This window comes from Cetorhinus maximus, chromosome 1, assembly GCF_964194155.1.
Source record: "Cetorhinus maximus chromosome 1, sCetMax3.hap1.1, whole genome shotgun sequence".
Taxonomy (NCBI): Eukaryota; Metazoa; Chordata; class Chondrichthyes; order Lamniformes; family Cetorhinidae; genus Cetorhinus; species Cetorhinus maximus.
The window spans coordinates 28,303,196-28,317,162 of NC_135879.1; the positions used below are offsets into that span (position 1 = coordinate 28,303,196).

The 13,967-nt window shown below is 42.6% G+C and overlaps 1 protein-coding gene across 4 annotated transcripts in view; it reads right to left on the reverse strand.

The window, feature by feature from the left end:
* The window catches only part of LOC144678942 (alpha-1,3-mannosyl-glycoprotein 4-beta-N-acetylglucosaminyltransferase B-like), a 285,879-nt gene that overhangs the window by 23,496 nt on the left and 248,416 nt on the right, over positions 1–13,967 (reverse strand). For all 4 annotated transcript variants that reach the window (XM_078539086.1, XM_078539067.1, XM_078539076.1 and 1 more), the window contains 2 exons: positions 9,845–9,952; positions 1,771–1,964 (listed from right to left, as the gene is read on the reverse strand). In XM_078539086.1, the coding sequence (XP_078395212.1) occupies positions 1,771–1,964; positions 9,845–9,952 (302 nt within the window). The remainder of the gene's footprint in view (positions 1–1,770; positions 1,965–9,844; positions 9,953–13,967) is intronic.

The window sequence follows — 13,967 nt, forward strand, 5'->3', positions numbered from 1 at the left end:
AAGAAATGAGGCCAGATGATGATGTGAGGGTTTGTATAAGAGAGTGAGTGGTGGTGTCCCTTGACCTGGCAGTGAGTGAGATGCCAGTGAATGTGTGATGGGCTTGTGAGTATGAGAGTTTAGAGTGATGAGATGGCTGCCTTACCCAGGCGGCACGGATGAGATGATTCATCCGTTTTCTGCACTTGATGACCGACCTCTTGTGTGCAACATTGGCATTGACTACGTATGCCACCGCCTCCCAAGCTGGTCTGGTGAGACTGACAGGCCTCCAGCGGCCAGAGCGAGGGTAGAGGACATTTTTGGCGGGCCTCCACGGTGTCCAGAAGGCATCCCAGTAATGAACCACTGAATTGGGTGCCTGCAGTCTTCTTGGCTCTTGCGGCCATGTCTTCACTGGTGCCCTCCAGTGCAAGCATTGAAAAGTGTGCGTGCAGCTGCAGTTTAAGTATGATGCCCTGCGTGAGGAAGTGGCGAAGTAATGGCGCGGCGGGTACATCGGAGGCTGCCCGCCAGCGACACGGCATATTTCCTGTGGCTGCATAATTAATGAGGCAGGAATGGGACGACATGGTGCAAAAAGTCGCCATTGCGGCTGGCGGGTAAAACGTCCTTTTTCCTGCCCGCTACCGCACTTAGTGCAAATCTGGGATGATTCTGCCCTGATATAATGATAAACTTTTACTTGCTTCACTAGAATTTTGTCCCCCTCCGATCTTCTCCCTGTATTTCCTGAAAATCCTGTGTTATGAAAGTTTTTTGTTCCACAGCTATTATTTGACTTGCAATATCTTACTCAGGTATCTGGGACGATTTCTACCGTCACTATCTTGTAGATATGCAAATTTTTCAAAAATGCCTTTGAAAATAGGAAATAACAATTATTCTGCTCATATCGTAACCATTGTGCAGAAGGAGGCAGGTAGGTAACCTATTCCCAAATGGTCATAGAGTCACAAAAAAAGGCCTTTCGGCGCATCGAGTCTGCGCCGGTCAAACAAGTACCTAAGTATGGTGGACAAAGCCACTCTGTAACTTGCTTTTTAGAGATTTATGAACAACTGCTCATGAATCATTTGCTTTCCTATTTCATCTTGTTCTCTGGAAAGGAGTACCACCGATAGAAGAAGGAATGCTTTACTATAGGAAAATAAGTGGCAGAGACCAACGTATGTTTTAAGGGAAGAGTAAAAATTTTTAAGCAGAGACAGTTGCAGGGCTATGGGAAAGAACAGAGAATTGGGATTTTTATTGGATTGCTCTAGCAAAGTATTTGTACAAAAATGATGGCTAGAATATACAGCCTTTTGTGCTGTATACCTCTATGGTTCCCTTTGTCAGATCAAAATTAGAACTTAAAATGTGAGGAACCATGGGCATGAACCCATGTTCTACACTTGATGCTGTGACATATTGGCACATCAGCATATAACATACCACATCACCAGTTTAAATGTTACATTTTAGAAGTTCAACTACTGTGTTACCTTCTATTGTAGTAAAGATTACAAGTAAATTGACCCACAGTTTGAAGTAAAGTGAAGAAATTTATTCAATTGAAATAACTATAAATAGGGTAGACTGGAAAAACTATCGAGGAATGGTGAAATGTCTTGATAAAATGTAAACATGGCCAAATCTAATTGCAATCTAGATTGAAGTGAATAATACAGGTGATTGGTCTATCGCCCAGCCAGCAAAGCCCACATCCCATGAATGAATAAAAAAAAATATATTAAATAGGTTTACAGAATACAATTTTATACAGACCTTTTGACTTTCAGTGGCTGAAAGAACTTGAATTTGATGAAGTCCCCTGCCACTGGAGTAAATGCCCAGAAGAAATCATCCCCTTGGTAGGCCTTGTCCAGACTATGATGTTGATAGACTTTCAAGCTACTTGTCAATTCAGCAGTCGGATTTGAATGGTCTTTGTGTAATAGCTCTTTCTTAAAATCTTTATCCTATATTTTAAGCAAAGTGATTAGAATAAGGACCTGAAACAAAAAAATCATAGACACTTAACGCACAAACTGGTAAACACTATCTAGCTGGAGATAGTGGACTTTTCAAAATGACACTGGAAAATATGCAATCCATTACTTTACTGTCCCAAAGTTGTATTGTGTCAAAACAACTGGTTAAGTTGAAGTCAAAGCTCTTAAACAGAGATTTATTCAAACTTGTCATTAGCAGATGTATTTGATTGTCAGGCATGTGTAAAACTTAAATTCTTAATTATCTGTTTAAGTAGCCAATATTGTGACTCACACAATTACAAGGTAATTACAGATGAGCAAGGCTATTCAGCCCATCTTGATTCATCCATCAAGAATGACCTTAACATCCCCAATCTTACATTGTAGTATTGAACTGTTTCTTAAATTATCCCAGGATTTTTGCCACCTATACTCTATCTGGAAGTTAATTTCAAGCATTGATCATTGTGTGAAGAGGATTTCCTGGAAATTAATTCTAAAATTATCTTTTTTTAATTCATTTTTGGGATATGGGATTCAGTGGCTGGGCCAGCATTTATTGCCCATCCCGAGTTGTCCTTGTGCTACCTTCTTGAACCGCTGCAGTCCATGTGATGTAGGTACACCCACAGTGCTGTTAGGAAGGGAGTTCCAGGATTTTTACCTAGCGACAGTGAAGGCGATATATTTCCAAGTCAGGATGGTGAGTGACTTGGAGGGGAACTTCCAAATGGTGGTGTTCCCATCTTTTTGCAGCCCTTGTCCTTCTAGGTGGTAGTGGTTGTGGGTTTGGAAGGTGCTGTCTAAGGAGCCTTGGTGAATTCCTGCAATGCATCTTGTAGATGGTACACTGCTGCTGCTGCTGCGTCAGTGGTGGAGGGAGTGAATGTTTGTGGATGTGGTGCCAATCAAGCTCACTGTTTTGTCCTGGATAGTGTCCAACTTCTTCAGTGTTGTAGGAGCTGCACTCATCCAGGCAAGTGGGGTGTATTCCATCGCACTCCTGACTTGTGCCTTGTAGATGGTGGACAGGCTTTGGGGAGTCAGGAGGTGAGTTACTTGTCGCACGATTCCTAGCCTCTGACCTGCTCTTGTAGCCACAGTATTTATATGGCTAGTCCAGTTCAGTTTCTGGTCAATGGTAACCCCCAGGATGTTGATAGTGGGGGATTCAATGATGGTAATGCCATTGAACATCAAGGAGCAATGGTTGGATTCTCGTTCGTTGGAGATGGACATTGCCTGACACTTGTGTGGTGCAAACGTTAATTGCCACTTGTCAGCCCAAGACTGGATATTGTTGAGGTCTTTCTGCATTTGGACATGGACTGCTTCAGTATCTGAGGAGTCATGAATTGTGCTGAACATTGTGCAATCATCAGCGAACATCCCCACTTCTGACCTTATGATGGAAGGAAGATTGATGAAGCAGCTGAAGATGGTTGGGCCTAGGGCACTACCCTGAGGAACTCCTGCAGTGATGTCCACTAGTTTGAATCTGTGTTTCCTAGTTCTACTCCCCCAGTTTAATATAAAGTAATATTTTCAAACCTGTTAAGCCATTCTATTAGATTGTGGCTGATCTGTACCTTAACTTCATTGACACTTCTTCATATCCCTTGACATCCTTACCTAGCAAATATCAAGTTATCTCAGTCTTGTGGATTTCAACTGAGCTAGCATCCACATGGAGAAGATATGTGCATTGTGTGGAAAAATACTTACTGATTTCACTCTTTAGCTGGCCTAGCTCTAATTTTAAAATTGGCCAGAATTTTCTCTGAATTGTACTAATGTGGTGGTGGACATGAAAAAAGACAATTTTGCTGCCAGCCACAAGGGCGGATTTTTGCGCCGTATTGTCCGATTCCGGCTTCATTAATTATGCAGCCATAGAAACACACCATATCGCTGGCGGGCAGCTCTGAATCACCCGCAATGTCATTACCTCACTGTTTCCTCCCACCAGGTGCCATATCTAAACTGCAGCTGTGCACACAGTTCTCAATGCTTGCAGCCTAGGACTGCTCCAGTGGAGACATGGCCCCGAATGTCAAGAAGAATTCAGTGACCCATCACTGTTATGCCATTCGGCAGCCCGCTGTGAAGTCCTCTGCCACCGCTCTGGCTGCAGGAGGGTCAGCCATCTCACCACGCCAGCTTGGGAGGTGGTGGCAGTTATGGTTAGTGTCAAGGCTACACAGAAGAGGTTGGTCATCCAGTTAAGAAAAAGGATGAATGATCTCATCCATGCCGACAGGGTAACTCAACCATCTCATTACTCTAAACTCACACACTCACAAGCCCATCACACATTCACTGGCATCTCACTCACTGCCAGCTCAAGGGCATCACCACTCACTCTCACGCACACCCTCACATCTCCATCTGGCCTCATCTCCTCTGGAGACTGTCTCCTCAGCCCTCACCATCTTGAGGCCACTTGCACAGATTAACATGTGCCCCCACACACACCCTGGGATACCCCCTTCCCCAGTGCAGCTCTCACCCTGCAGCCTCTTCTCTTTCCTGAGGCCATATCTCCCCCTTCCCCAAGTAAGTTCTGCCCCTCCAGCCATTGAAAAATCACCCCTGCCTTACCGCTAGTCTGGCAGGCAGAGACTTGCACATGAGCCCCCCTAAAGTGATGTGGTGCTGCCTGCAAAACCTGCGCTGATGATCACGAGTACTTCCCAAAGCAAGTTGGCAAAGAACAGTGGTTGGGGAGGGTTTAAACTAAAATGACAGGGGGATGGGAACCTATGCATGGAGTCAGAGGAAGGGGAATAAAGAAAAGTGATAGGCAGAGAAATCAAGGGCAAGAATCAAACAGGGCCTCAGTGAAAAATAGTGGGAACGGGACAAGTAATGTTAAAAAGACAAGCTTTAAGGCTTTGTGCCTTAACATGAGGAGCATTCGCAATAAACTGGATGAATTAACCGTGCAAATAGATGTAAACAGTATGATATAGTCGGGATTACGGAGACATGGCTGCAGGGTGACCAGGGATGGGAACTGAACATCCAGGGGTATTCAGTATTTAGGAAGGACAGACAAAAAGGAAAAGACGGTGGAGTTGCATTGCTGGTTAAAGAGGAAATTAACACAATAGTGAGGAAAGATATTAGCTCCAACGATGTGGAATCTGTATGGGTAGAGCTGAGAAACACCAAGGGGCAAAAAACGTTAGTGAGGATTGTATATAGACCCCCAAACTGTAGTGGTAATGTTGGGAATGGCATTAAACAGGAAATTAGAGACGCATGCACTAAAGGAACATCTGTAATTATGGGTGACTTTAATCTGCATATAGATTGGGCAAATAAAATTAGTAACAATACTGTAGAGGAGGAATTCCTGGAGTGTATACAGGATGTTTTTCTGGACCAATATGTTGAGGAACCAACCAGAGAACAGGCCATCCTAAACTGGGTATTGCATAATGAGAAAGGAATAATTGGCAATCTAGTTGTGGATGAGCGACCATAATATGATAGAATTCTTCATCAAGATGGAGAGTGACGTAGTTGATTCTGTGACTAGGGTCCTGAATCTTAATAAAGGAAACTAAGATGGTATGAGACGCAAGTTGGCTATGATGGATTGGGAAACATTACTTAAAGGGATGACGGTGGATAGGCAATGGCAAACGTTCAAAGAGTGCATGGGTGAACTGCAACAATTGTTTATTCCTGTGTGGCGCAAAAGTAAAATAGGAAAGGTGGCCAAACCATGGCTTACAAGGGAAATTAGAGATAGTATTAGATCCAAGGAAGAGGCATACAAATTGGCCAGAAAAAACAACAGACCGGACGGAGGATTGGGAGCAGTTTAGAATTCAGCAAAGGAGGACCAAGGGATTGATTAAGAAGGGGAAAATAGAGTACGAGAGTAAGCTTGCAGGAAAAATAAAAACTGACTGTAAAAGTTTCTATAGGTATGTGAAGAGAAAAAGATTGGTGAAGACAAATGTAGATCCCTACACTCAGAAACAGGGGAATTTATAATGAGGAACAAAGAAATGGCTGACCAACTAAATACATACTTTGGTTCTGTCTTCACAAAGGAGGACACAAATAACATACCAGAAATGTTGGGGAACACAGGGTTTAGTGAGAGGGAGGAACTGAAAGAAATCAGTATTAGTAAGGAAATGGTGTTAGAGAAATTGATGGGATTGAAAGCCGATAAATCCCCAGGGCCTGATAATCTACATCCCAGTGTATTTAAGGAAGTGGCCCTAGAAATAGTAGATGCATTGGTGCCATCTTCCAAGATTCTACAGACTCTGGAACAGTTCCTATAGATTGGAGGGTGGCTAATGTAACCCCATTATTTAAAAAGGGAGGTAGAGAGAAAATAGGGAATTGTAGACCGGTCAGCCTGACGTCGGTAATGGGGAAAATTCTAGAGTCCATTATAATAGATTTAATAGCTGAGCACTTGGAAAACAGTGGCAGAATCGGACAGAATCAGCATGGATTTACGAAAGGGAAATCATGCTTGACAAATCTACTGGAATTTTTCGAGGATGTGACTAGTAGAGTTGATGAGGGGGAGCCAGTGGATGTGGTTTATTTGGACTTTCAGAAGGCTTTCGACAAAGTCCCACATAAGAGATTAACATGTAAAATTAAAGCGCATGGGATTGGGGTTTGTGTATTGAGATGGATAGAAAACTGGTTGGCAGACAGGAAACAAAGAGTAGGAATAAAAGAGTCTTTTTCCGAATGGCAGGCAGTGACTAGTGGGATACCGCATGGATCGGTGCTGGGACCCCAGCTATTCGCAATATATATTAATGATTTAGATGAGGGAACTAAATGTAATATCTACAAATTTGCAGATGACACAAAGCTGGGTGGGAGGGTGAGCTGTGAGGAGGATGCAGAGATGCTTAAGTGTGATTTGGACAAGCTGAGTGAGTGGGCAAATGCACAGTAGATGCAGTATAATGTGGATAAATGTGAGGTTGTCCACTTTGGTAGCAAAAACAGGAAGGCAGATTATTATCTGAATGGCTATAAATTGGGAGAGGGGAATATGCAACGAGACCTGGGTGTCCTCGTACACCAGCCGCTGAAGGTAAGCATACAGGTGCATCAGGCGGTAAAGAAGGCAAATGGTATGTTGGCCTTCATAGCGAGAGGATTCGAGTACAGGAGCAGGGATGTCTTGCTGCAATTATACAGGGCCTTGGTGAGACCACATTTGGAATATTGTGTGCAGTTTCTGTCTCCTTATCTGAGGAAGGATGTTCTGGCTATAGAGAGAGAGTGCAGCAAAGGTTTACCAGACTAATTCCTGGGATGGCGGGACTGATATATGAGGAGAGATTGAGTCGGTTAGGATTATATATTCGCTGGAGTTCAGAAGAATGAGGGGGGATCTCATAGAAACCTTTAAAATTTTGACAGGACTAGACAGGGTAGGTGCAGGAAGGATGTTCCCGATGGTGGGGGAGTCCAGAACCAGGGGTCACAGCCTGAGTATAGACCATTTAGGACTGAGATGAGGAGAAATTTCTTCACCCAGGAGAGTGGTGAGCCTGTAGAATTCACTACCACAGAAAGTAGTTGAGGCCAAAACATTGTATGTTTTCAAGAAGGAGTTAGATATAGCCCTTGGGGCAAAAGGGATCAAAGGATATTGCGAGAAAGCAGGAGCAGGCTATTAAGTTGGATGATCAACCACGATCATAATGAATGGCAGAGCAGGCTCGAATTGCCGAATGGCCTACTCCTGCTCCTATTTTCTATGTTTCTATGTTTCTAATCCTCAAAGTCCCGAGTGAAGTGCAGGTTGCCAGGTGCACGTCGCTTATGTGCCATTGTGAAACATATCGGTGTGATGAGCTCATGATCCAGCATGGGGGGTGATTCTGGCGAGCAGGGCTTATAATAAGATTCTAATGTATTGAAATTAGCTTCCTGACAGGAAACGTGGCCCGCCATTGACGGGTGGAGCGGCCGATCGTAAACTGGTTTTATGACAACATTAATCTAATTTTTGCGATCTCCTTGTATTTATAATCCAACCCCCAAGGCCAACATTCCATTTGACTTTTTGCATACTTTTTATAACCTGTACACAGTTTATTTGTGTACATGGACATTTAAATCTCTTTGCTTCTCCACAAGTCTCAACTGTCCCCTTCAAGAAAATATTTGGGTTTCTCTTCTTTGATCCAAAGTGATTGATCTTACACTTTCTGACATTGAACTCCATCTCCTACAGTTTTCCCCAACTCACTCAGTCTACCAGCTACACAATTTACCCCTAACTTAGTGTTATCTACAAACTTCCTATTTTTTTCCTATGCTTATCACAGTACATTTGTCTGCATTGAATTTTATGTGCCATTGCTCTGTCTACTTATATATTTTGTCCAGCTCACTTGATAGTTTCTAAACTGCCTCTGCCCCACTTTGGATTGTATCATTTGCATTGAACTTTCTAATCTAGATCATTTATGTAAATTAGAAACAATATTGGTCCTAGCACTGAGCCCTGACATATCATACTCAATACTTCCCTCCTTTGTTCCTTCAGTTGGTCTCGCTTTCATTCTGAGTGATGAGTCTGAATCCTCACAGTGATGAGTTCTATTAATAGCCTTTTGTGTGAAACTATCAGAATCGTTTTAGAAGTCGAGGTTCATCACGATGTAGGACTTACCACAGTTCACTTGGGTTGTCGCTTCCTTAAAGAAGTCAAATAGATTTCTTAGCCAGGATCTTCCCCTTCTAAACACCTGCTGACTATCAACACCTAGATTATTGTTGTGGCAGGTGATTATCAGATTTGCTCCTGATAATTTATTCCTTTATTTAAAATAAAATGGAAGCAAGACTAATGGCTCTGTAGTTGCTAGTTTGCGTTTTGTCACCATTTTTCAATATGGATGCCACATTAACCTATTTCCAATCTACTGTTACAACTGCCCACCACTCCCAGCCCCATCTCCATTGACTCCCTTTTAGTAATTCTAAGACATCAGATTATATGTACAGCTTTGTCCATTTTGTACCATTAAATCAAAGTTCAGTGAAGAAGAATTCAACAGATTGTTGTTTAATGAGTAATTTTACATCAGTAAAGGATGTTACATATAGTTGCACTAATATACCAAAGTCCACATTGTCCTAAAGTCTCATAGCAATGGTGACATATTGATCAGACTTGGGGTAGAATTTTACGGCCCCGCCAGGGCAGAGCTAGAAAATGCAACGAGCTGTTCGATAGTCCATTGACTTTGGCGGAACTAGAAAATCCCATCGGTGGGTGGGGGTCGGAAAATTCCAACCTTGGAGCCTGTAGTAAAATTTTTTAAAAGTATACAGCTTAATCCACGCAGGTACCTCTGAACGGTAAGTGCCCAGATCAACAAAACCAGGAAAAACGATATTCAGAAGCATCAAGTCTTCCTGTGGTGAAGAACTTTTGAGATTGTTGTTAGATCTAAAAAATACATTACTTTTGTTCTCTCACGAGTTGTCCTGTTAGTTGGAAGCATTTTACAAAATGTAATTAAGAAGTAAAAATAACTTAAATGGACTGCAGAGTGGAGCTTTAAGCTAAAACAGAACCAAATAGAATTGAAAAATGACAATTTGAAATTTACTGCTGCGGGAAGCTAGAATTGGATTTGCTAGCAAGGATAGGAGGAGAATAGCTCATGGCATGGTGTAGATAGTGGATGAAAACTTTGACAGAAAACCGATGCTTTAGTTAAACAGCTTTACTTTGAACTGGCAAGAACATTTGTTAACAACATCTCATCATATTAAGAGCCACCAACAGCATAAGCAGTTAATACAAATCAAGACATTCTGCAGCAAGCTTTCACTTCATTTCTGCTTACCTTTAGTGGCTGAAGTTTCCCAGCCAATGAAGAGTGAGTTCCTACATGCTGAAAAAGGGAAGGTTTGTAACGAATTCGCAAATTAGCTTTCTGTCTGTCACAGTGTTTCTGAAAGAATAAAAGTGACAAACATTAAACTTTCTTTAAATAAGCAACTTGAAACCATTACTTTTCTGATCAATTGCTTTATCTTTCCTACGATGCAATTTACAATAGGAAATTTGTAAGCAGTAATTATCTATTAAGAACCTATAGGCTTATTTTGTCAGTACTGCATTAAAATGCAGGATTGAAATAAGCACCACCATCTCCAGGATATTTTGTGTAAATGTTTGAAAGATTTCCTCTCAAATACTTAAAACAACTCCCACCTCTTAAACAGCCCATGTTTAAATTGCCAAAAAGGTAGTATCCATTTACCACTACCCTTATTGCCAACTACATAGTTGTTACTGTATATAGCATATTAAGTGCACTGGGTATTTTAGACTGAAACAGGTGTTCACTTAGTTACCACATTAAAGTAGATTCTTGAATTTGGCACTGTTGGAAAGTATTGGTGTTTAGTGGGAACACTGGTCAGGAAAATGTTTGCTGACAACACCTGCTTTCCATCCATTCAAATGGACAGAAAATCAGGGACTGTTGGCCTGAAGTTTCTTAATTAGCATTTCCTCATGAGCTGCACTTCTTATCTGGAGCACCTAATCTGGAGTCAGCTCTCAGATTCGCCCTCAGTCAGGAAAATTCCTTGCCAGGAACTCAAACTTGTGAAATTTGGCCAACAACATACCAGTCACAGAACAAGAAACAGCTCTCAAAATATTAGAAAAGCAAGTACTGCAGATACAAAAAAGAAAAAGTTGGAAATACTCAGCAGGTCAAGCAATAACAGTGGAGAGAGAGAAACAAAGTTAACTTTTCAATAACTACTATTATTTATATACATATTTTCAGGTCAATAACGTTTTATTGAAAGGTCTATCTCCACAGATGCTGTCTCGAACTTCTGAGCATTTCCAACATTTTCTGTTCTCAAAATATTAGATCTGTTTTGTCTTAATAACAATTGTAATCAATACAGCTGTGGAGATTGAAGAACAGGAGAGATAATAGAGGCTAATTGTAAAAGGAAAGGACATCTTTCTGCTTGCATTCTACCTACACCTGCCAACCCTGTACTGGCTTATCAGCAGCAAATAATTATGTCTGCAGGTTACACAATTGTAGCTTGCTGACTTTGTCACGGGAGGAAGTTACAAAATCTGTGAAGGGCGTTTCTGAGTCTTGGAGAGGCATCAAAGAATGCAAAAGTAATTTGACAATACAGTACTAACAAAGTCACTAAGGTAAATAATCACTGTGGAACTGTACTTTGCATATTATCATGTTTTAGTCAGTCAGTAGAGTTAGATGAGTCCTGGTGCTATATATATATATGTGTGTGTATATATATATATATATATATATAATATGCCTTAATGGAAGAAAAAGTGAGTGAAACCTTTTACTCAAAGACATCATAAAAAGAGATGGATCCAGTATTTTTGAATGAATGAACTCATAAAAAGTAGTAACCTGCAGCATAAGTGCTTCAAGGGTATATGGCATTGCAATGTAATGAGCAAATTGATGAAAACCAACTAATCTTTTCACTCCATAAGACCATAAGACATAGGAGCAGAAGTAGGCCATTCAGCCCATCAAGTCTGATCTGCCATTCAATGAGATCATGGCTGATCTGATAATCCTCAACTCCATTTTCCTCCCTTTTCCCCATGCCCCTTGATTCCCTTAATGATTAAAAATCTGTCTATCACAGCCTTAAATATACTTAACGACCAAGCCTCTACAACCCTTTGTGGTAAGGAATTCCACAGATTGACTACCCTCTGAGAGAAGAAATTCCTCCTCATCTCTGTTTTAAATGGGCCCCCCTTACTCGAGATTATGCCCTCTGGTCCTAAACTCTCCCACAAGGGGAAGCAACCTCTCAGCATCTACCCTGTCAAGCCCCCTAAGAATCTTATATGTTTCAATAATGTCGCCTCTCATTCTTCTAAACTCCAATGAGTACAGGCCCTACCTACTCAACCTCTCCTCATAAGAAAATCCCTCCATCCCGGGATCAACCTTGTGAACCTTCTCTGGACTGCCTCCAATGCCAGTATATCTTTCCTTAGATAAGGGGACCGACACTGCTCACAGTATTCTAGGTGTGATCTAACTAGTGCCTTGTATAGTTTTAGCAAGACTTCTCTATTTTTATACTCCATTCCCTTTGAAATAAAGGCCAACATTCCATTTGCCTTACCTATTACCTGCTGAACTTGTATGCTAGCTTTTTGTGATTCATGCACAAGGACCCCCAAATCTCTCTGTGCTGTGGCTTTCTTCAGTATTTCTCCGTTTGAGTAATATTCAGCTCCTCTATTCTTCCTGCCAAAGTGCATAACTTCACATTTTCCCACATTATATTCCACCTGCCACGTTTTTGCCCACTCATTTAACCTGTCTATATCCCTCTGTAGACTTTGTGTCATCCTCACCACTTGCCTTCCCACCTATTTTTGTGTCATCCGCAAACTTGGCGATAGTACATTCATTTCCCTCATCCAAGTCATTAATATATATTGTAAATAATTGTGGCCCCAGCACTGACCCCTATGGCACTCCACTAGTTACAGGTTGCCATCCTGAAAATGCCCCCTGTATCCCAACTCTCTGTCTTCTATTAGTTAGCCAGTACTCTATCCATGCTAATATACTACCCCCAACACCATGGGTTCTTATCTTATTAAGTAGTATTATGTGTGGTACCTTATCAAACGCCTTTTGGGAATCCAAATATATTACATCTACTGGTTCCCTTTTATCTATTTTGCTTGTTAGCTCCTCAAAGAATTCTAATAAATTTCCTGTATGGCTCGTGCAGAATTGTAAGTGACAAAATAGAATCATGGCCTGAATTTGCTTGGCGTGCCTGGCAAGTCAGCAGAAGCGGATGTGGAATCCACTCCTGGTTGTGGTTGCATTGCAAACACAATTTCATGCTGGATGGTCAATTAAGGTTCACCCAGCGTGAAATGCATCTTCTCAATGGTCGGGAAGGGCCGGGTGGGAGCTTGTCGGGCGCCGGGTCCAATGGCGACCCAGCAGGCACTTTAAAATTGGCAGAGGCAGCTCTTGAGGCCTGCCAGGGGAGAATCTTTGGAGTCTGTCCATAAAACCAATTCATTCGAACAATGACCTCACCAGCGGTTGGGGACGTCAGGCGGGAGGGCAAGTTGGGGGGCCGAGTGCTCCCCGTTTCTCAGGCAAGTGCCTTGCGGTCCTTGTGGAGGAGGTCAGTGTCAGGCAGGGCACTCTAGTACCCAGGGGAGGCAGGAGGAGGCCACTGCACCTGACCAAAAAAACCTGGGAGGAGGTGGCAGGCTATGACGTTGTGCGGTGCACATGTGTGCAGTGCCGCAAAAGGTTCAATGATCTGCTGCGCTTGGCAAGGGTGAGTACTGAGTTGGCATGGATCAGTGTGGTGAAGTGTTAAGGCCTGGCTGTGCTCCCGTGGAGCTCAGGCGTGTTAGAGTCAGAGTGCCAACTGTCACTGATACCGGTGACCGCCAAGAGGGTGAGCCCTAGCTTGCCCTGAGTGCTTTGCGGGTTGAGGGCCACAACTCGAATGTGCCCTGCAAGGTGTCCCAGAGTGGAGGATGGGCGGTTGCCAGACTGCAATGGCACTGGAGATAGAGAGTGGACAAATCAATGTTCCTCTGTCATTTCAGGAGAAGAGAAGCCATAACATCAATGAAAGAACTAAGACAGGCGGAGGCCCCCCAAACCTCCTCTTTCTGACGAGGTACAAGATGGATGGATGCCTTGAAGCTGGAGTGCCGCCACCAGTCAGCTGGTCACGGAGAGGCAGGGGTCTCTGACAAAGGTAAGAGTGCAGTGCACAGAGGTGAGAATGTTGGATTGTGCAAACATTCTTGTGCAGTCTCATCATTAATGGGAGCCTCAAACTTGGAGTCCCCATTGATCATTGAAAGATGATGGCACCGTGATGCAGATCTCCATTGTCTCACCAGGGTGCCTGGTATGCACAGTGACAGTGTGATGATTTAGA